The 24,524-nt window shown below is 38.0% G+C and overlaps 1 protein-coding gene across 4 annotated transcripts in view; it reads left to right on the forward strand.

The window, feature by feature from the left end:
- The window catches only part of PIK3CB (phosphatidylinositol-4,5-bisphosphate 3-kinase catalytic subunit beta), a 182,404-nt gene that overhangs the window by 136,848 nt on the left and 21,032 nt on the right, over positions 1-24,524 (forward strand). For all 4 annotated transcript variants that reach the window (XM_053903772.1, XM_019437877.2, XM_019437857.2 and 1 more), the window contains exons 16-19: positions 489-588; positions 15,668-15,846; positions 16,727-16,836; positions 18,303-18,381. In XM_053903772.1, coding sequence (XP_053759747.1) covers positions 489-588; positions 15,668-15,846; positions 16,727-16,836; positions 18,303-18,381 — 468 coding nt within the window. The remainder of the gene's footprint in view (positions 1-488; positions 589-15,667; positions 15,847-16,726; positions 16,837-18,302; positions 18,382-24,524) is intronic.

Genomic DNA, 24,524 nt, shown 5'->3' on the forward strand with positions numbered 1-24,524 from the left:
TTTTTTATTTTTAACTTGTCATCTTTTTCATCCAGTTCAACCTTCCTATTTTTAAGCCCTTCAGGGAGTAACAGAATATGTTGTTCCTTCCTTTTTCAAATGGGTACACCATTCTTTAAGTGAGAAAAAATTGAAGCTAATTGAGGGATTAGTCACTTGTGTGATGTGAATCAGATCTTTGCGTTTCACTTTATTGTCTTAATTGGCAACGTTCTGTTTCAACTACAGAAAGCAAACAAGGTGAGATGTGAAAATTTTGGTTTTTTGGAATAAAAAATTAATTATATAATCACACATGTTTTTGATCTGTGGTGTTTAAAGAATTGGGAAGTTGCCCATCCCACTAATATTTGTGGACAAGATGATGTATTCTTCTGTGTTTTGATTGGCATCATACATTTATTTCATAATATGAAGTCAGTATTTTTATTTGGTGATCTGAAGTGTTTTATAAGCAAATTATCTTAATATTATTAACTTATTTGTAGGTCAGAAGTGCATATTCCTGCTGTCTCAGTACAGTTTGGTGTCATCCTTGAAGCATACTGCCGGGGAAGTGTAGGGCATATGAAAGTGCTTTCTAAGCAGGTATCTGGTTTTTGTTTTTGTTTTTTTAATTTTTTTTTTTATTTTCATGTTCAGTTTGCCACATGGTATTTGATAAATTGTATCATATGCTATTTCTCCCATTATTCCATGGAAGTTTCAGTAACTGAACCTAATTAATACATTAAAAAATTTTTTTTAATGTTTATTTATTTTTGAGAGAGAAAGACAGAGTGCAAGTGGGGGAGGGGCAGAGAGGGAGGGAGACACAGAATCTGAAGCAGGCTCCAGGCTCTGAGCTGTCAGCACAGAGCCCCATGTGAGGCTTGAACTCACGAACCCCGAGATCATGACCTGAGCTGAAGTTCACGCTTAACCGACTGAGCCACCCAGGCATCCCATTAATACATTTTTAAATAAAAATTTAAGTCAAGAAATGAAGTGTTAAATTTAGCCGAACATTAATTGAATGCTCCCTCAAAAATGAAGGATTCTTCCTAGTATCTATATTAATAATATGCCTTAAGTTTTAATGGGAAATACCCATGTAGACATGCTTAACAATGGGTTTGATGGTGATGGTGACAAAGGTCATGAAATTTTTAGACCCTGTTTTTTCATATCCCTGAGTTACTGTTTCCAGTTAGTATAGTATTTATGATTCATATATTCTGCCATTTGTTTTAATTTGAGATATTTTGACACTTAAATTCATAGTTGTTATAACATCTAGAATTCAGAATCCTCAAGCTGCTTTTTCAAAATATATATACAGGCCTGCAGTCCCTTATCTTCTTTCCAGGACTTCATTTTCTCATCATTGCTGATGATGAGATATTAGTGAGATTAATCAGTCAGATATTAAATGCTTATGTGCCAGGAACCATATTAAATGTTATAAGCATGTTATTTTACTGTCCTTATTATGTGCCACAGTAGTTGCTAATACTGTCTGGATTAGACAAGGGAGAAAACAGAGGCTCCAGGAGATTAACTAGCTTGCCTAAAAACCCAACTATTAAGTGACAGAAAGAGTTTTTAAAATTAGGGCTGTCCAGCTAGAAAACTGTTATACTGGGAGTTTTCAAACCTTCGTGGCACCACAACTCTCTTTTTAAAATCAGAACTTAAACATAAATCCAGTATATAAAATAGTGTCATTTTATGAGTATAAATGTATTTTGAAGCTAAAATAAAATATAAGCCATTAAACAGAACCATGAAGCTATTTTACTGAATACAGAATTTCAAAATCGGGGGCCATTGAAAGTTGTTGTCTCAACATCATTTATTTCTTTTGGAGATAATCCTGATTTATATAGGTAGTAATTGCAAGTAGTAAAGGTCTTTTGATAGCTTGCTTGCAAGTGAGAAGCATAACCATGGCCCAGGCTTGATATGGCCCAGGTAGGTCCTTCATCCCCTGAAGGATGTGATGAGAGCATTTCTGCCATCAAAATAAAGCAGCCCTTTATTCTAGCTTCTTCATGCCAGAATTCTTATTGACAGGTAGCAACAATATGCTCTTGTTCTTTAGCATTGATTTTTCTTGCAATGAGTATCATCCAAATAAACACAAGAAGGTTTTCTTAATGGTTTAATATGCATTTACTCAGAATTTACTATACCAGGGTTACTGTTAGGTATTGGTAATGTGAAGTGAAAATAGTTATGTTATTTTTTTTTTAAACTATGTTATCTGAGTTTGAGAGAGAGAGAGAGGGAGAAAGACACACTGCATGAATGAAGGAGGGACAGAGAGAGAAGGGGAGAGTCCTAAGCCAGCTCCACACTGTCAGTGCAGAGCCCAATGTGGACTTGAAGTCATGAACTGGACCTGAAATCAAGAGTCAGATGCTTAATCGACTGAGCCACCAGGATGCCCCAGTTATGTTATTGTTATCAAGGAGTTTATATTTCCATAGAGAAGGTGTACAAATCAATAATTAAGAAATATATGATTAAGCATTATGGGAACATTATGGAAGCACAAAAGAGAGGCATGTAACCAAGCTTAGGATATTAGGAAAGAGTTCATAGTGGAGGTGACATTTGTAGGTTTTGTCTAGTTGGTGTGAGTTCAGTGAAGAGTATGTTAATGTTTTACAGAGAAGCAACCAATAAGAGTGTATGTATGCACTTGACCCTTGAACAACATGAATTTGAACAACATGAGGTCACTTATACACTGATTTTTTTGACACAGTACAGTACTATAAATGTATTTTCCCATGATTTTCTTAATATTTTCTTTCTTCTAGCTAATACAGTATATAATACATATAACACACAAAATACATGTTAATCTACAGTTTATGTCACTGGTAAGGCTTCCCATCAGCATAGGCTATTAGTAGTTAAGTTTTTGGGGAATCAAAAATTATACCCAGATTTTCGACTGTGTGGGTCTGGAGGTGGAGTTGGTACCCCTAACCCTTTATTCAAGGGTCAGCTGTATAGAGAGAATGAAGCAGAGGAGGATGGTGAGATTGTATTACAAAGAGTTGTCTCATGTGATTATGGAGGCTAAGAAATCCCAAGATCTTCAGTTAAGGAAGCTAGAAACCCAGAAGAGCTGATGGTGAAGTTCCAGTCTGAGTCCAAAGACCTAAGAACCAGGAGAGTCAGTAGAAAGTGTCAGTCTGAAAGCAGACAAGTTTAACACCCAAGGAGTTTTAGGAAAAGACCTATGTCCCAGCTTAAGACAGCTGGGCTGGCAGAGTTCCTTCTTACTTACTGGAAGGTCTGCCTTTTTCTTCTATTCAGAACTTCACAGGTTCTGATAATACCCATTAGTATTAGGAAGGCCAGTCTTCTTTACTCAGTCTACCCATTCAAATGTTAATTTCATCCAAAAATACCCTCACAGACACACCCAAAATGATGTTGGACCAAATATCTGGGCACCCTATGGCCCAGTCAAGTTGATACATAAAATTAACCATCACAGATCAACTCAGCATGTATACACAGCTTTGCCAACCATGTTTAATCTCCAAATAAAGACTGTGTAGCAAGTTGAGAATTACTTCTAACATAATACAAATACCTTCAGTACAAGCAAAAATGCACTAACATTTTCCCCAGAATAGGAGGTAATATCCTTGAGTGGTGTTTCCTGTTCTTGCTACACTATAAATTAAATACTGCGATGTAACATTAACACTTAAATACTATGATATAAAATCAGTACGTCTAGGTTACATGATAAAGGAAAAGAGCCAGAAGGAAACAGACTGTGTATGTAAATATAGCATATACATATATGTTTATGTATATATACACACATATATAAAAACACATTCGTATCAAAACGAGGAGGAGATACTCATGACAATTAAGCTTAATTTCTGTAACTCGTCATGTGGTTATAGCTGGTATTTATTATTACCTTCTTCCAACTCATTCTGTATTCCCTCTGCCTTTAATAAGCATTTCACTTTTGGTTCTTGACTTGTTGGGTTGACCCAAACCTTCATTCTTAAAGGGTCCAGGCCATTAGTAGTCCTACCTAAGTTAGCTTGTAATTGTCCATTGATCTTAATCACAGGACATGGTAATGCTAAGAAGAGATCTCCTATATTTTAGGCTTACTCTTCCTTACCTCTGTGGAACAGTAGGCCAATTTCTCCTTGATAGTCAGTATCAGTCACTCCAGCCAGCATCATAATGCCTTTTTTTGCCTGTTGATCCAGAGGCTTGAGGTGCCCAAAGTGGCTGGGCTGGAGTCTTAACTTCCAATTCAATACAGTCATTGCCATGTCCCCCATTGGAATCATTCTTCCCTCTATAACTAAGACCTCTGTGCCAGTAGAGCATAAGGTTGCAGGAAAAGAAGCAAAAATTTTGCTAGTGGGTCCCTGGAGGGAGTAGTAAGTGGTACAACTTTGACTTTTAAACCTTGATTTCTGGACCCTTGAGTCCTGGCTATGGGAGAACCCTTGTCATATATTGGATGCTGACTCAGAGCATATACAGCTTTCTGGAGTGCCTTGCCTAAGTCCTGCAAGGTATTGCCACCTAGCTGCTACTGTAAGTTAGTCTTCAAAAGGCCATTCCATTCTTTTGTCAAGCCAGCTACTTCAGATTAGTAGAGAACATGTTAAGACTAGTGAATTTCATGAGCAGGAGTCCATTGTTACACTTTATTTGCTGTGAAATGAGTTTCTTGTTTGAAGCAATGCTGTGTAGAACACCACAATGGTGGATAAGGTGTTCTATGAGTCCACAAATGGTAGTTTGACAGAAATGCATTGTATTCAGGGAAGGCAGATCCATATCCAGAGTTAAGTTTCTATTCCAGTAAGAACAAAATATTGCCTCTTCCATAGTGGAAGCAGTCTGTTGTAATCAGTCTGTCACCAGATAGCTGGCTGTCCATCCGGGAGAAATGGTGCTATATCAGGAACTCATCAGCAGCTGGTCTCAGCTGCTGGCATAGCAGACACACAGTGGTGGTCATAGCCAGGTAGGCTTTGGTGAGTGGAGGTCCATATTGCTGAACACATGCATAACATCCATCCCTGCCATCTTGGCCACCTTGTTCATGAACCCACTGGGTGATGACAGGGGTGTTTGGGAAAAAGGCAGACTAGTGTCCACAGAATGGTTTTTCCTATCCACTTGATTATAAAAATCCTCTTCCAAAGACTCCCTTTGGTGAATATCCAATGGGACACTTTTTTTTTTTTTTTTTTGCCTCTTCGGAGAAGTCTATCCTATATCTCTTCCCCATATTTCTTACTAATTTTCCAGTCATGTTCCTTCTACGTCCTTGGCCATAAGCCAAGCTTTGGTCACAGCTCATGAATTGGTATATAATTGCATGTATTGCTGTTTATCCTTTCAGGCAAAGTGAAACAGTAAGGTGCATTTTCCAAATGCACCACAGCAAGGATTTCACTTCACCTTTGTCCTTCAGAATTGTTTCCGAAAGGGGCTGTAGTTCCATAGTTGTCTGCTTTCCTGTGGTGTTTAGGTACTGTGTAAAGCCATTTATAAACCATGCTTGAGTCTTCTCTTCCTGTGTTAACTGGTTGAAGGGAACTCCCTGTGATGACATAGGTGCAGGTTAGGAAAGAGAAGGTAGTGTAGCAAGAAGAGGAAACCGTGGACATTTGAGTCACTCTTCATGTAACTTACTGTGCCTTCAGGGCCTGCTCAGGCCCAGTCTTATATATACACTTCATTTGATGATGGAGTACTATTTTGCTTACCCATCTTTATGGCTTGGTGGATCAGACAACACCCAGTTCATAATGGGCAGTTCGGGTCACATGCTTGCTTGGTAGCCAGTGGTTAAGCAGTCAATCTTACTAAATCCCAATAGTAAGCTAAGAGTGGTTTCTCTAAAGGAGAGTACTTCTCTACAGGAGCTGGCAAGTGTCGTTTCCAAAATTCTGAGGACCTGTGCTATGATTTATCTATAGGGGCCTGCCAAGGGCTCCAGATAGCATCTCTGTCTGCCACTGACAGTTCAAGCACCATTAGACCTGCTGGATCATATGGACCAAGTAGCACACCAGCTTGCACAGCAATCAGGACCCATTGCAGAGCTTTCTTTTGTTTGGGATCTCACTCAAAACTAGCACCCTTTTAGGTCACTCAGTAAATAGGCTGTAGTACATGACCCACATGAGCAGTATGTTGCCTTTACAATCCAAAGAGGCCCACTAGCCATTGTGCCTCATTTTTGGTCATAGGAGGGGCCAGAGCAACAAATTATTCTTTACTTTAGAAGGGATATCTTGATATGCCCCATGCAAGTTGAACCCTAGAAGTTTCATTGAGATAAAAGGTCCCAAATTTTTATTGGATTTATTTCCCACCTTCAGACATACAAATTTCTTCAGATCTAAAGTAGTTGCTATTTCTTACTCACTAAGTTCGATCAGCCTAATGTTATCAATGTAAAGGTGCCAGAGTGGTGTCTTGTTAAAGGGAGAGGCAGTCAAGATCTCTGCAAAGTAAATTATGATAAAGGGCGGGAGAGTTGCTATACTTCTGAGATGGGGCATTGAAAGTGTATTGTTGGCCTTGACAGCTTAAGCAAACTTCTTGTGGTTCCTTATTGACAGATATGGAGGAAAAAGCAATTGTTAGTAGGTGTATACCATGTACCAGGAGATGTGTTACTTTGTTCAAGCAACGAAACCATATTTGGTACACCACTAGTTAATGTTAGGATGATCCACTGTAATTTTCCAAGCCCCATCTGTCATCTGTACAGGCCAAATAAGCAAGACGAGTGGGGCTGTGAATCTACACCCCTGTATCTCTCAAGTCCTTGATGATGGCACTCAACTGTGCAGTCACTGCAGGAATGGGTTACTGCTTTTGGTTTACTGTTTTCTGAGGTAGAGGAGCTTATAATAACTTCCGCTTCCCATCAAAATAGCCAGGGAGCCAATATGGGGATTCTGCCAGCTGTTGAGTATATCCATTCCAATTATGCATTCCAGTATAGAAGAAATAACCAGAGGATGGATCTGAAACGGGCTCCATGCTGACAGTAGAGAGCCCAATGCAGGGCTTGATCCCATGAACTGTGAGATCATGACCTGAGCCGAAGTCGGACACTTAACCAACTGAGCCACCCAGGTGCCCCTAGTCCCCTTAATTTTATAGTCCTCTTAAATATATCTCATGCCTATCAATGTATTTTGTGTTTATGGCTATTGTCCTAGTCCAATTCATAATCTTCTCTCACCTGCATGTCTTCATCAACCTCTTAAATTGCTCCCTTTGTTTCCGTTCTTGCACATGCAGACCCTTCTCTGCACAGCAGCTAAAGTGACATTTTAAAAATGCAGATGGGTTATGTCATTTCCATTTTTTAAATCCCTAAAGTAATTCTCATTGCATGGAGAATAAAACCCATTTGGGTTTTTTTTTACCATTTAATTGGCTTTATTAATTGATTCATGAATTGGGCAGTGTCCCATCTAGCTAATCTAGTAGAGGGGACTTGGGGGAGCCATGCAAAAAAGGGTTTTACAGGCAGAAATGTGGTGGGACAATAAGCAGATGAAAAGATGAAAGTCACTTTCCCGTATTAGGTGGATTTCCTCATTTTCTTTTGGGGGGTTGAGAGGGCCCATGTGACAGATTACCTCATGGTGCTGACCAGGAAATTCCTGACTGACTGTTAAGACTGCACTTCTGAGGGAGGTTGAAAGTGCAGTTAGGTTAGGTACTGAGCCCCAGTTTGATGATGTGGCCTAGCATTTTGGGCCTGTTCTTTTCTTTTACATTTCCCCTTTGATCATGCTCTAAGCTCAACAGAGATGTGATCAAGATTTAAAGCATTAGCACCACTATCAGATACTATTCTGAAGTTCTCACAGTTTTTATTGTTCTTTTGTATGGTATACATTATCCATAGGTTATGATGTTTTTTGCTTAATTCCTACATATTCATAGGTTGTGGAAGTCAGTCATTCTCCTTGTTCTTTGACATTCCAGTCTTAAGGAGTTCATTTGTTTGATGGTTAGTGGCTGCAAACACGCATTTAAAACTTATGAGAGAATATAGTGTGCCAGAGAGATTGTTATGGTAAGTATAAGCAGGATAATTCCCAGTGTTTGGAGTGCACGTTAGACTCATGGTCCCCAAGACACAAACCGAGCAAAGAAAGACCCTGTTGAAGGAGTCACCTTTTTAAGCCAAGTGGCTTGCTCTTGTCATCTTATGTAATTGAGTTTCAGCTTCCTGAGAAATGTTAATCCAGATACAGCAGGTGGTGTTGGCCACAGCAGAGATACCTTCTTGCTCAGCTAAAAGATAATCGAAGGCCATCCTATTATCAAGAACAGTTTTGGCCAAAGAGCCTAAAGATGGTTGTTGGGCCTCTTGTTTTAGCAGCAGATTCTGCAATAATTTTAAGAATTGCGGAAAAGTACCTGATTACAGGCTCATTTACATTTATCCATAATCAGAGGAGTGAGTCCTGAATCATGAAAGCCTCCAGACAGGTACTTTCTAACTCAACTATGTAACTTCAGGGAAGCCAACCAATGAGATGTCTTATTTTGCTTGTGAATAGTTAGGGAAGGGGCTTAGTTAGATTTTCTTAGCAGAACTTAGCTCTTTTAATATTAGAGAAGACTCAGTTTTCCTAAGTAATCAAAGACCGGATAAAGACAGCAACCACAAGAAATTATTTTGATAAAACACAGTATCTTTGTTTTCTAGGCAGATCACTTAAAGATAAAAAAAACTTCCATAATCCGCTATCAAAAGTAGACTTAAAGTAAAAACCAGAACAAAACCTTTGTCATTTTAACAAAAAGAAAATCAAATTCTAATTTTGCACCAGTTTGCTTTTTATATTAAAATTTATTCCAGTCTTAGTCCTGATCACACATAAAATTCCTTTCCAAAGATTTCTTCTTTCACAAACTTTCTACAATTTTTTTCCTCAAAAATGTATCTTCATTTCTCAAACTTTTTACCAAAAACACACATTTTGATTTCTTTGCATATGGAGATGTTTTCCTTATTTCTGTAGTTTTAATTGCATATATTAATTAGAATTCTTAACCTTTAGGGGTGCCTGGGTGGCTTAGTCAGTTAAGAATCCGACTCTTGATTTTGGCTCAGGTCATGATCTAACAGTTCGTGAATTCAAGCCCCACATAGGACTCTGTGCTGACAGTGTGGAGCCTGCTTGGGATTCTCTCTTTCCCTCTCTCTTTCTACCCCTCCCCTGCTTGTGCATGCCTTCTCTCTCAAAACATTAAAAAAAAAAAAATTCTTTTTTATTTTAATGTTTATTTTTGAGAGAGAGCACACACACAAGGTTGGGGGGGGGGGGCGGGCAGAGAGAGGGAGACAGAGGATTGCAAGTGGGGCTCCTTGCTGACAGCAGAGATTGTGACCTGAGCTGAAGTTGGTTGCTTAACTGACTAAGCCACCCAAGCACACCCCCCGAAAAAAGAATTCTTAACCCTTAGAAACCTTAGTTCCTAGTGAAAACTAAGAAGTTAAGGAATTATAAACTGTTATACCAGCATTTTTTAGATTTGCAAATTCATGAATACTTTTCATAATTTCTAGAAGCATAGACCTTCTTCAGTTTTCCAGTGCACTAACACATCCAGATATCTTTTGGTTTCTCTGTAGTAAGCCAAAAGTAGATAAACCTGTGTTTAATAATTAATGGTTTGGTATTTTCTTATTTGGAAATGATCTAAATATTCAACAGATTTCTATTATATTTATTTTAACATAGGAGAGTTCTAAAGTTTCAAGTTACCAGAGATTTGGAAGCTATTTTTAAGTACACATAGAATAAAATATAATTCTTGCTAAAAACTTTATTACCTCTTATTCCACTTATATCTGTTTAAATCATTTGTTCTCAACAATTATGTTTATTTTACCCATGAAAATTTCATGAGTCATTAGACAAAATCACGCATCATTCTAAGTTATTTTTTGCTGACAGACTAGAACAGAAATGAATTTAGCTGATAAATTCAGGTAGAATAAAAGTTGTTTATCTACATTATATTCAATCTTGATAATTCTAAAGATATGCCTGTTTCCAGTCAACCAATGAACTTATTAAACTTGCTTTAATTTACCAAAAGTTATTCCAGAGCATGTGAACTTGAAAAACATTTGGGATAGTTTCTATTATATTTCTGAGAATTTTATGAAGACTAAGTTTATGCAAATGCTTGGTTTTTTTAAAAGCCGTTTAAAGAGAGCTCTTTTACAGATTAATTTTGGCAGTACCATTTGGAGGTAGAAAGTACCACACATGTAAAACGTATGTCTGGACACACACACCAACATAGATGGAAGCAAACAGAGACCTTATAGCTTATAGCTTTAAATTACTACCATGGATTAGATACAATAATACAAAAATAGTTGGCTTTAAATTATTTTTCTAACAGATAGAATAAGATCGGGTTACCTGCTTAGGTGAATACAACTTTTTCTAATACTTGTGGAGAAGAGTCTTGTCCTTAACAAGTCAAGTTCCAGATGACCTTTTTTCCCTTCTGATAAGAATTGGGGCGTCTGGGTGGCTCGGTTAAGCACCCAACTTCGGCTCAGGTCATGGATCTTGTGGCTCACAGGTTCCAGCCCCACGTTGGGCTCTGTGCTGACAGCTCAGAGCCTGGAGCCTGCTTTGGATTCTGGGTCTTCCTTTCTTTCTGCCCCTCCCCCGCTGGCACTCGGTCTCTCTCGCTCATAAATAAATAATCATTAAAAAAAAAAAAAATTAAAGAGTTACCTCTCTGAAGTTTGTATGTCAAAGAGATGGTCTAGATAAGAATTATGGAGAATACTCTGGTAGAACATTTATATCTTAAAGGCACAGGGGGAAAAAAAGTAAGCTCTTCCTATAACTTTTGTTTTCTTAAGACCAGAATTTATAATACTTCCAAGCCTACTGAGATAAATAGGGGAGATTTGGGGTTTGGTAAAAAGTATTGGTGGATTTTGAGTTGTTTTTGGAGCTACATCTCTGGTCCTGTAAAGACTAGGTTTGTAAAACAAGGGCAGCTGTTTTTAATTCCTCAAAGAATTGGGTTGCTGCCTAAATTATATCGAAGGGCCAACACACCTATCCACCTATGTTAGAGTGTTTTTCTTTCCCTGTGGGTAAGTGTAGGAGAGAAAGGCTAAAAAATTCCTGTCAGGCTCTGAATATCAGCTTCCAATTTAGCTTAGGGGAGAAGGCCTAAAAAAATTCCTGTCAGGCTCTGAATATTATCTTCCAGTTTGGCCAAATTTCTGATCATAAAGTTATTCAGTCCTTTAAAATATCTTGTAAGATTTCAGCCTTGACGGTTAACTGTCTCTGGCTGTATTAAACAGTCCCATAGACCTAAGAGGCATCTTCAAAGTGGATGCAAAAGAGGCTGTCTTCCCAAGATCTAGAGTAACTCCCAAAGATAGCCAAAAGAACAACTTGCATATCTCAGGTGACCAGAAAGCCAAGCCAAGTTCCTAGGATAAGAAACAAGACCAGCAAGAAGGAAATAGCCTTCTCTGGGAGAGAAAGGATCAATAACCAATTGGTCAGGAACTGGAAAGGAAGGGACAGCGTGAAATTTTATTTCCCTCTCTTGACTGGGCTCCAGAGGTAATCTCTTTACAAAAGATTTCAGGGTCCTCCCTGGTTTAAGAAATTCTTTGACTGTGGCCCTCAGTTCAGCCTTTGAGCAAGATGTGAAAGATAACCTGCAGAGAATGGCCTGTAGCCTCAAATGGTCTTATTTTATAAGTTAACTGTTTAACAGTGTCTTTAGAGTGGAAAAGCAGTTCAGATAGAGGGTTATTGATACTCAAAGGATAGAGGAGAGCAGTAGGAATAACATCACTTTTATGCCTCAGTCTGTTACAGTCTTTTGTTTTAAATACCTTTTCTCTTTAATTTTTCATTAGCTTTTGCAATGAACCTTTCAATGAAACTATTTTGGAATTTTGAAACCTTCTGGAGATTTCTGCATACTAATAAGTGGATATCCCATTCTGTTTGTTTAATTTGGGAATGCTTGCTTTCAAGTGCATTTCCTAAATGTCTTATCTAATTGGAAATTTCCACATAATGAACGTTACCTTTCTAGGTTTTCATTAGTAAGATTTTGCCATTTTACTAGCTATCTGAAATTTCCTGGACTGTAATGTGGTGTTTTTCCTGATTGGATGAGGGCCTCAAATGTGGAGCGATGATTGGGTGAATAGTTCAGGGTGGTGAAAGGATTCACCCCAGGCAGACAGAACAAAGGAGATAGAAGTTTATTGAGTACACTGCAAGAGAGGCTGGCAGGACAGCAAAGGAGAGACTCTCTGCAATGTGGCAGTAGATTAGGGCTGTTTTTAGAGGGGGAAGGTGAGGAGGTATGGGGACCTATGGAATTTTCTCTTTTTTGGTGACTGTGCCTCTTTGTCAGTAGCCTGTTGGTCTGTTTGGGCTTATGGATGTTTTGAGGTGGGTCACCTGATGGGTCTGTCTGTATTCAGCCAAGTGGCTCCTGTGGGTCTTTTTTTTGCCTTGCTTTACATTCCATTGCTCAAGCCTGTTGTCTAAAAGTGGCCTCTACATGTAAATCTTTTTTTTTTTAATAATTTTTTTTTAATTTAGTTTTTGAGAGAGAGACAGTGAGCAGGGGAGGAGCAGAGAGAAAGGGAGACAGTGAATCTTAAGCAGGCTGTCAGCATGGAGCCTGATGTGATGCTCGAACTCACGAACTGTGAGATCATGACCTGAGCCAAAACCAAGAGTCAGATGCTTAACCAACTGAGCCACCCAGGCTCCCCTACATGTAATTCTTAGACATAAAATAAGCAGTTGGGCTGGAAGGTAGTGTGTTCAACTCTTTAGATTTGTTTTAGCTAGACCTTTGGGTTTCTTAAAGTAATACCTAAGAGAGACGTGGTAGGGTTGGGAATTATGGCATGTTTACAGTGTCCCTTGTTGCACAGAAATTTTCTTGACCTAGTGTCAGTCTAACCCGTTTCGTGAACAACTTACCCTGTTACAGGAGTCTTCTTAAAGTGGCAGATGCTCTAACAGCCTTTGACTGCATGGCCCATTTTTTGCAGTTTTTTGACCTCTGAGATCTCTGTTAGGAGTAGCCTTTATTTCTACAAAACAAGACCAAAAAATATGTGCATTTTATTATACCACAGTAACTGAGAGATGTTACTGTGTCTTGGCCAAGAAAGGGCCTGTATGCACCACTAATTCCCATGGAACCTTGGACTTTGGAAGGGATAAACCAGCAAATGCCAAGGAATATGGAGGATGGACTCATTCCAAATAAAATGGAGAACCACAGCTGCCTCCAGCAGTTCCCAACAAGGAATCTGGGGAAAGATTTCAAACAAATGGAGAATTGCAGACTAAACTGTCAGCGGTTTCCAATGTGGAATTCAGGGACAGAACTAAGACTTGGGGTTTTCTACCTGGGAAATTGTGTTCTGAAAGGCTAGGGGCTTAGCTCTGGGCAGATACGTCTGCCAACTCAATCTGACCTGCTCTATAAAGGAAAACCAGTTAGATCAGGAGCTTGATACAAAGAGAGCAGAGCTCAGAACCAAGAGGGAAATGGTGAGAAAGACAGTAAGTTCAAAAGGGTTCATGGTACCACACCTGTGTTTCTCATTCCTGAATGCCCCTGGAAGTTTGCATCAGATCCTGAAGCTGCCACAAAATTTTCAGCAGTGAATTTTAAGATCTAATTGACTTCATTGATTGATTAATGAATCCAGCAGCATCTCACCTAGCATGTAGAAAGGATCTCCCCTGAACTTTTACCAAAGTTTGTAAAGCCCTGCTTGATGAGGTCCTACATCATGAATTGACCTCACTCATGATCAAACCACATTGTACATTTTCTTGGTTTTCTGGGAACCTTAGCTTGACTTTTTTTTTTTTTTTTTTTTTTAATGTTTATTTATTTATTTTGAGTGAGAGAGAATGATCAGGGGAAGGACAGAGGGAGAGGGAGAATCCCAAGCTGACTCTGTGCTATCAGCAAAGAGCCCCGTGCAGGGCTCAATCTCACAAACTGTGAGATCATGACCTGCACCAAAATGAAGAGTGTGATGCTTAACTGACTGAGCCACCCAGGTGCCCCAACCTCAGCTTGACTTTTATAACAGTGTACATATGACATATGTATGATTACATTTTTACTCTTGACTGATGAGTAGCAAGAGGGAGGCGGTACACTTTACATAGCAGTTCTTGTTATTACTGTAAACCTATGAAAAGATAGGGTGTTGAAACACTTAAAGTTTTTGACTTATGGCCATGTGGGTATTCAGGACACTATTCCAGGAAATGGATATCAATACAGTTAGTGATGGGGCCTGAAATTCGCAACTGTACAAACATAGAAGAAATTCAAATTTGAAATACTTCAAAAAGTTCCTGTTTGCACAGTCTGTTTTTCAACTGGTTCCCTTTTCACCAGTGTTTGTCCAGCTCCTGAAACTGTTGAGAAATGGAGTGTCTGTGGCTAACTTGGCAAGCTTCAGCCATCTCGATTTTCATCAAGCTACATAGAACCTTCCAGTTTCCTGTGAGCAAGCCCTCAGCCTGTCTATAAAAACTGCATGACTGAATTCACATTCCTACAGAGTCTTAGTGGTTTCTTTTCATAGAAGCAAAGTTCAAAAACGAAAACATTATGTAAAATAAATCTCCTGTTCATGGAAGTTCAAGCCAAGGTGTTCGTATTTGTTGTATAGATGTTTTATATGCTTGTTATATATAATTTACATGTTAATATAAATGTGTTTATATTAACAAGCTGTTTCAGTTTTAATGACATAATAACAAAATAAAATACCCTTTCTTATGACTTATGGTTGGCCAAGGCTGTTTCTAATGGATTTTTGCATAACATGACACGGAAAGACCTCAGTTATTAAACAGTGAAGTTGACTTTTAAACACAATGGTTTTGATTCAGTTGGGCACTGTTGATTGATCTTGTACTAATTGCATAAAGTTTTTTTATTTGCATAAGTTTTGATAGCCGAAGTTACTTCATACAAATACTATAGACTTAGACAACAAATACTGTTATCTATATTCATATTTATTTTATTACACTATAATTCATTTAACTATACTATTCATGGCAAGAGAATATATTGAGAAGATATCACACAAGAGTGATGACAAAAACTAGATGTTAAGGTTGAATGACAGGATCCCCAGGATTACTTGTACAAGGATTTTCCTCTTCTACTATGGAATTGAACAAACGGAGTGGTTCAGATTGTGTTTCAAATTCTACTACTCAGTGAGCTGCAGAGTTCTGAGTACTTTAAGTGTCATCTTCTTACCCACAATTTATGTCCTTTTACTTTTCTCTGATTTTTAAGACTTTATTTAAGAAAAGGATTGAAGAACATTTGAAAAATGGTACTTTAAGTCACAAGTGATAAAAATAAGTTTTTTAGTCTTGTTATATTTAATATGTTTGTCATAAGCTAAGCACTGATTTTACTTTGGCTGGTTGTTGAGGGCTTGTGTTGGGGAGAGGAAAGGATTAGTTATTAATTAATATCACATGATACTATAATATTTTATATTATTTTTAACCATAAATAAATTTTGTTGGTGGGGAAACTTATTTTTCAGGTTGAAGCACTCAATAAGTTAAAAACTTTAAATAGTTTAATCAAACTGAATGCAATGAAGCTAAACAGAGCCAAAGGGAAGGAGGCCATGCATACTTGTTTAAAACAGAATGCTTACCGGGAAGCCCTCTCTGACCTGCAGTCACCTCTGAATCCGTGTGTCATCCTCTCAGAACTCTAGTAAGTGACCATCTTTGCTGTGCTCAGTGACTTTTCCATAAAAAAAGCAATGCAGAAAGAATTTCTGAGTGACTGCCTTGCAGGAGCAATAAGGCTAGCTGTTAGCCCCAGTAAGTACTGTATATTTAAAGAAGGAAACTCTTAAATTTCTCAGAGGTTATTTTTGTGTGTACTGGGACGTATGCCTACTAGCTAAACTTACCTGTGGGATCCATGAAAGTTATTACAAGGTATTTTCCTTTCAGTTGTATGTGATTACATTTGTTTTCTATGTTACTGGTTTCTAAGGGTTGAACATCCTATGTATGCAAAATGTTGGCAACCATCATAGATTATTATTTTCCTATTTCAAAATTAGATCTTAAATTGATTTGGAAAATTATTTCTCACTTTTTCATTCCCTTGAAAAGTAATAATAGGAAAGTAATGATGTGTATCCTCTTGTGTTAGGATTCAAAGTTGATCCCCCTTTAAGAAGTAATGAAGTTATAATATTCCTAATTTTAATCTAATGCTATGATCTGGTTGTTATTGACTATCTGTAATAACATAGAGTTAAGGAAGAATAGTAAAGAAAGAAAGGAAGAATTTTAAAGAAAGAAAGAAAGGAAAGAAGAAAGAAAAGGAAGAATTTTAAACGTAGGTAGTGAGAAGGGCAAATCTGGGTTTTCAGTCTAGCCCATCTGGCATCACTACAGGCCAACCAAAACTGTCACCCCAGTTGCTTTTTTACCAAGAGGAAATGTTCTAGTTTTGACTTCTGCAGACCTGATTGGAACAGGTGAGGGTTTTCCCCAAGTCTAATACATCATGGCAAAATTTACAGTCTTGCCATTTCTTTAAATTGAAGTGGACTAATTTCCCCCTTGTTTGATTTCAGTGTTGAAAAATGTAAATACATGGATTCCAAAATGAAGCCTTTGTGGCTCGTGTACAACAACAAAGTTTTTGGTGAGGATTCAGTTGGAGTGATTTTTAAAAATGGTGATGGTATGTACTGAGATTTTTACAGTACCAAATTCCTTAGTATTTTTCATTTGTTGTCAGTTTGCTTTATCTGAAAAATGATGTGTAAACGTATAACAGATGCAAGCCCAGAGGTAGCTATCAATGGTCATAAGGTTGAATTTGGCGTGTCCTGTGAATCCCTTTTTTTTCCTCTTAGAAAATATCTTTACAGCTTACTTACATACACTGTTCTAATAAATCTTTTTTACCTATAAAATACAAAGTCTGTCTTAATTCTTTGGTAAGAAGCTTGTGAAGTACAGTATTTTCAGTAGTATATTCATACATTCTGTTTCAGTGACAGCAATTTTGATATTGCTGCCATCGTTTTATATTTTAATTAAAATGTCTTAATGACTCATATTTTTTGACAGGAAATGCCTCTGAGGTGATTACACCAACCAGACAGCCACCACTCATTAGTTGTTATGATTACAGATAAGTCACATAAAATTCATTGCACTTCAGGTTCTTCATGGTCATAAGGATTATAGTTTTTGTATGTTGGGTTTATTAAAAAGAATAAAAGGTACATTAGTAAATATGCTTACCATAATATGTGTGCTTACAACTATTTTAAAAAGAACTTGTACTGTTTTGCTAGACATCTAATCCCACTCGATGATATGAATGTTACTATGTAAGGCAATACTTTCAAAGCCCTCTGTTACCTCAAAATTATCCTTGGATATGATAACAAATAAAATCAACTGTTACAATTCTGTAACCTATCATACAATTCCTTATGTGATTTTTAAGAACTTCCTGTGCATCCCTAAACGCAACCAGGAAAGAAAAAAATCAGCAGTGTGAATTGTATAGATGTTGTAGATAGCCATTACTGTGTTATACAGTATTACGGCATCCATACAATCAGTATTGTAGCTTACACATGGTAAACAATTGAAAATTATTTTGTTTAAAGTAATCTCTACACCCAATGTGAGTTTGTGGGGCTCAAACTCATGACCCTGAGATCCAGAATCACATGTTCAACTGCCTGTGCCAGCCAGACACCCCTATTAAAAATATTATTTACCTTGGGGCACCTGGGTGGCTCAGTAAGTTGAACGTCTGACTCTTGGTTTCAGCTCAGGTCATGGTCCCAGGGTTGTGGGATCCAGCCCTGCATCACGCTTCACACTGAGGGTGTAGCCTGCTTGGGATTCTCTCTCTCCCTCTGCCCTGTTTGTGCGAGCGTGCATGCTCTCTCCCTCTCTCTCTCTCAAAAAAAAATTTACCTTAATTTCTGAAATAGTGTTACAGGCACATGCTAGCCAGCAAACCTAATATTTAACAAAATAAGTATACTCAACATTAAAGTTTTGGGAAAATATTAACACTATTGGTCATTGATTTTAGTTCTGTCTGAATTAGTAGTCTTGAATTAATGTTATTAGACATAACGTGGAAAGCATTTATAATAAAGCAGAGTATTCCCCCCTTAGATTTACGACAAGATATGTTGACACTCCAGATGTTGCGCTTGATGGATTTACTTTGGAAAGAAGCTGGTCTGGATCTTCGGTGAGATTTCTAGTGAATTTATTTTTGTCTCATGTTGTATTCCTTCCATAGTAAAATTTAAAAAAATTTTATTCCTTCCCTCCTGCTATTATTATTAACTGGTGTTCATGGTAATATTTATAGAACATTTTATAGTTCTATGGTATACTGTCAAATGCATTGTCTTACTGAAACTTCATCAGATGTAAAACTGTGTATGTTACAGAGACTCCAGAAAGAAAGGTTTGCACTTTCAGTAAAGCCTAGACAGGCAGCAAAAGTCACACTCTAACCTATGGTTCTGAGGGTACTCTCAGGGAGGATGCACTGGTGGTCATGAGAATGACAAGGCCGGAGAATGGCCTGCCCCTCTTCTTAGCCTGGTAACACTGATTCCTCTACCTTCCCTAAAGGGAAGTGTTCAAGTGTGCTCCAGGGTTTTTAGCTTGTCACCATTATTAGAGGTAGACAGCAGAACAGGTTTATGGCAACAGAAAAAAGAAAACATAATGGATTTTAAAAGTTTAATCGGGAGCCTGGGTGGCTCAGTTAAGTGTCTGACTTCAGCCTGGGTCATGATCTCATGGTTTGTGGGTTCCAGCCCTACGTTGGGCTCTGTGCTGACAGCTCAGAGCCTGGAGCCTGCTTCGGATTCTGTGTCTCCCTCTCTCTGTGCCCCTGCCCTCCTCATGCTTTGTCTCTCTCTGTCTCTCAAAAATAAATAAACATTGAAAAAAATTTTTTTAAGTTTAATCAATGTCAGATCTTCTAAGGTCAGGAGCAAATGAAGAGAATCACAAACAAAATGTTGGTTATTTACCTAACAGTATAAGATTTGAATCTTGCAAACCTACAAAATTAAAAGTCAAGCCTCACATTGGGCCTAATATTTATAGTGAACAGAACAGAGGGATAATGATCCTAAATATTTAAAGAGCTCATAGAAATAAATATGGAGAGGGGCACCTGTCTGGCTCAGTTAGAAGGGAGTGTGACTTTTGATCTTGGGATCTTAAGTTTGAGCCCAATGTTGGGTGTAGAGATTACGTAAATAAATAAAACTTAAAAAAAAAAAGAAATATGGAGAAAAATGAAAAGGCTATTCATACAAGATATAAAATAAATATTAGTCATACTTATGTGAACACATCAATTCCAGCATACAGGTACAAATACAACATACAATTCCAACATACAAGAACAGTTGGATACCACTGATTTCCTAGCCAAGATTTTGTTAAATGATAAAATAGCTTAAGATACGATTGAAGCAACAAAAACACGAGTATTCACATGTCTTTGTAAATTAATACTAACCTCTCTGTATCAAGTTTATTTATACCTCTAGTATTTCCAGAATTTACTTTAAAATTAGAAATTGGAAAGAGGGGCACATGCGTGGCTCAGTTGGTTAAGCATCTGACTCTTGATTTCCTGTCCTGCCTTCCCACATCTCAGAATTTACCTTTTCCTCTTTTACCTAATTCTTTATATTTTATTTTTCTAAATTGTGTACTCTTTCATACATGAAAGTATAGAAAATAATTTATAATTTTTATGTGTTTTACTTTGGGATTTAATACATATTTAGCAATTAAATGACAGATGTTAGTATGTCTCCAACTGACTTTTTTTTTTCAACATATGAAATTTATTGTTAAATTGGTTACCATACAACACCCAGTGCTCATCCCAAAAGGTGCCCTCCTCAATACCCATCACCCACCCTCCCCTCCCTCCCATCCCCCATCAACCCTCAGTTTGTTCTCAGTTTTTTTTTTCTTTTTTTTTTGTTTTTTTGTTTTGTTTTGTTTTAACATTTATTTATTTTTTGAGACAGAGAGAGACAGAGCATGAACGGGTGAGGGTCAGAGAGAGGGAGACACAGAATCTGAAACAGGCTCCAGGCTCTGAGCTGTCAGCACAGAGCCCGACGTGGGGCTCGAACTCACGGACCGCGAGATCATGACCTGAGCCGAAGTCGGCCACTTAACTGACTGAGCCACTCAGGCGCTCCTGTTCTCAGTTTTTAAGAGTCTCTTATGCTTTGGCTCTCTCCCACTCTAACCTCTTTTTTTTCCTTCCTTCCCTCCCCTCCCCCATGGGTTTCTGTTAAGTTTCTCAGGATCCACATAAGAGTGAAAACATATGGTATTTGTCTTTCTCTGTTGGCTTATTTCACTTAGCATCACACTCTCCAGTTCCATCCACGTTGCTACAAAGGGCCATATTTCATTCTTTCTCATTGCCACATAGTACTCCGTTGTGTATATAAACCACAATTTCTTTATCCATTCATCAGTTGATGGACATTTAGGCTCTTTCCATAATTTGGCTATTGTTGAGAGTGCTGCTATAAACATTGGGGTACAAGTGCCCCTATGCATCAGTACTCCTGAATCCCTTGGGTAAATTCCTAGCAGTGCTACTGCTGGGTCATAAGGTAGGTCTATTTTTAATTTTTTGTGGAACCTCCACACTGTTTTCCAGAGTGGCTGTACCAGTTTGCATTCCCACCAACAGTGCAAGGGGGTTCCCGTTTCTCCACATCCTCTCCAGCATCTATAGTCTCCTGATTTGTTCATTTTGGCCACTCTGACTGGCATGAGGTGGTATCTGAGTGTGGTTTTGATTTGTATTTCCCTGATAAGGAGCGACGTTGAGCATCTTTTCATGTGCCTGTTGGCCATCCGGATGTTTTCTTTAGAGAAGTGTCTATTCATGTTTTCTGCCCATTTCTTCACTGGGTTATTTGTTTTTCGGGTGTGGAGTTTGGTGAGCTTTTTATAGATTTTGGATACTAGCCCTTCGTCTGATATGTCATTTGCAAATATCTTTTCCCATTCCGTCCAACTGACTTTTTTAAAAAAGGAATTAAACAAGCAGATAAAATTTTAATGCATTCTCATTCTATCCTACTTTCTCACATCTCAGAATTAACCACTATTCTAAAGCTATAATATATAGATTTTTGTGCTTTACTTATACATTTTGTATCCATTGTATGTTTTGAACTTTAAATGCTATCATACCACATGCAACTTTTACTTTTTTCTCACAACATTTTTCAGGATTTAATAAGATTAATATGTGATGTTCTAATTTGTTATTTTCACTTCTTTTTATTTTTTATTTTATTTATTTTTTTTTTTAAATTTTTTTTTTAACATTTATTTTTGAGACAGAGAGAGACAGAGCATGAATGGGGGAGGGTCAGAGAGAGAGGGAGACACAGAATCTGAAACGGGCTCCAGGCTCTGAGCAGTCAGCACAGAGCCCGATGCGGGGCTCGAACTCACATACCGCGAGATCGTGACCTGAGCCGAAGTCGGACGCTTAACCAACTGAGCCACCCAGGCGCCCCTATTTTCACTTCTTTATTAATGTTTTGAATAAATATAAAAGTTTATCCATTCTTTTGTTAATAGCTATTTACATTCATTGTTTTTTCCAGCAATAACAAAAAATTTGTTGGGAGTTTGAACACTTCTAAATAGCTCACCATTCACATATGGAAGATGTCTTTAGTTTATAATAGCTGGAAGTGGAATTGCTTACTCATAAATGAGACATATGTATTTTCTTTTTTTTTTTTAATTTTTTTTTTAATGTTTATTTATTTTTGAGACAGAGACAGAGCATGAACGGGGGAGGGTCAGAGAGAGAGGGAGACACAGAATCCAAAGCAGGCTCCAGGCTCTGAGCTGTCAGTACAGAGCCCGATGCGGGGCTCGAACTCACGGACCGCGAGATCATGACCTGAGCTGAAGTCGGATGCTTAACCGACTGAGCCACCCAGGCACCCCGAGACATATGTATTTTCAACTTTACCACCATTGTCCAAATGGTTGTACCAGTGTTGTTTCCACCCAGAAGTATCTCCTTGCCAGTTAACTTGTTGATTTTTTGCAAATCTAATGGATATAACATGGTATCTCCATAGAACTTTAATTTGCATTTCTTTTATTAATATTTTGGTTCAGTATTGTTTTCAGTGTTGAAAAGTACTGTGTTTTCCATTGCTATAAATTACCTAGGTTCCTTAGGGGTTTATACTTTTTAGTACATTATTTAAAAAAATATTTTTCTCTGTGCAATTATTTTCAAGGATATTCTTCTATAGTTTATTTTGCAGATTTTATTTGCAAAGTTAGTGTGCTTTCCCCTCTTCCCTCTCTGCAAAGATTTGGTTCTGGTGTTGATTTTGGAGTCTAGGTCTTTTTGACTACTGATTTTTCTTATTGATTATTGGACTTACCAGATTTTTTTCCCCTCTTGAGTCAGTCTAGAGGTTAAGAATTGTCTAGTTGATCAGTATTTTCCATTTACTGTCATACATTTTTTAGAATAGCCTTTTATTATTTATTTATTTATTTATTTATTAAACGTTTATTTTGAGAGAGAGAGTGTGTACACACAAGCATGGGAGTAGTGGGGAAACAGAGAGAGAATCTCCAGCAAGCTCTGTGCTGTCAGTGCAGAGCCTGATGGGGAGCTTTATCCCATGAACTGTGCAATCATGACCTGAGCCGAAATCAAGAGTCAGACGTTTAACTGACTGAGCCACCAAGGTACCCCAAGACTATTCTTTCTTCAGTAAGTTGTCTTGGCACTCTTGTCATGCATCAACTGACTATAAATGTGACGGTTTTTACCTAAACTCTAAATTCTTTTTTATTGGTTTACATGTTTGTTTTTATGCACATTCTTGATTCCTGTGCTTTGTATTAAGTTTTGAAATTCAGAAGTGAGTCCTCCAACTTCTGTTCATTCTCTTTATTTATCTGGGAAATCTTAATTTCTCCTTTGTTTTTGAAGAATAGTTTTACTGGAATTTGAATTCTCTATTTTCAGTCTTTCACCACATTTTAACATGTCCTCCCACTGCTTTCATACCTCCAAGATTTCTGATCAGAAATTATTTAATTTGGCAGGGGGTGAGGGGAATCCCTGTAAGGGATTGGTCACATCTCTCATTATTTTCAAGGTAACTGGCTTTTTTTTTTTTCTTAATGTTTATTTTTGAGAGAGAGAGAGCATGAACAGGGGAGGGGCAGAGAGAGAAGGAGACACAGAATCTGAAGCAGGCTCCAGGTTCTGAGCTGTCAGCACAGAGCCCGACATGGGGCTTGAACTCACAAACTGTGAAATCATGACCCTGAGCCGAAGTTGGACACTTAACCGACTGAGTCACCAAGGTGCCCGGTGTTTTTGTTTTTTTTTTAATGTTTATTTATTTTATTTTGACAGAGAGAGAACACACACATGTGAACTGTGGGAGGGCAGAGAGAGGGAGAAGGAGAGAGAAAATCCTAAGCAGGCTCCGTGCTGTCAGCACAGAGCCCGATGTGGGGCTTAATCTCACTAACCATGAGATCATGACCTGAGCCGAAATCACGAGTCCGACGCTTAAGCGAACGAGCCACTCAAGTACCCCTCAAGATTCTGTTGTTTGAATCTTGACAGTTTGGTTATAATATGTTTAGTCCTTCTTGGAGTTTATTTGACTTTGAATTCATTGAGCCTCTTGGATGTGTAGATTATTGTTTTTCATTAAATTTCAGAAGTTTTTAGCTTTTTTCATATACTTTTTTGCCTTTTTTCTCTCTGTACAACCATTATGTACTTGCTGGTTGTGTTAATTTTTCATTATTTTTCTTTTGTTCCTCTGATTGGATACTTGATCTGTCTTTTTTTTTATTTTTTTATTTTTTTTTTTTAAATTTTTTTTTTTTCAACGTTTATTTTATTTTTTTTGGGACAGAGAGAGACAGAGCATGAACGGGGGAGGGACAGAGAGAGAGGGAGACACAGAATCGGAAACAGGCTCCAGGCTCCGAGCCATCAGCCCAGAGCCCGACGCGGGGCTCGAACTCACGGACTGTGAGATCGTGACCTGGCTGAAGTCGGACGCTTAACCGACTGCGCCACCCAGGCGCCCCAATACTTGATCTGTCTTAAAGTTTGCGGATTTTTTCTCACGGCTGCTCAAATCTGCTATTGTGTCTGTCTAGTGAATTTTATATTTCAGTTCTCCTTTTCAACTCCAGAATTTTTATTTGGGTAATTTAAATTTGTTTCATTTGTTTCTTTTTTAAAAAACTTAAAAAAATATTTATTTATTTTTGAGAGGCAGAGCGGGGGAGGGGCAGAGAGAAAGGAGA

This window comes from Panthera pardus, unplaced genomic scaffold, assembly GCF_024362965.1.
Source record: "Panthera pardus isolate Hobbes unplaced genomic scaffold, ASM2436296v1 HiC_scaffold_16, whole genome shotgun sequence".
In the NCBI taxonomy this organism is placed as follows: domain Eukaryota; kingdom Metazoa; phylum Chordata; class Mammalia; order Carnivora; family Felidae; genus Panthera; species Panthera pardus.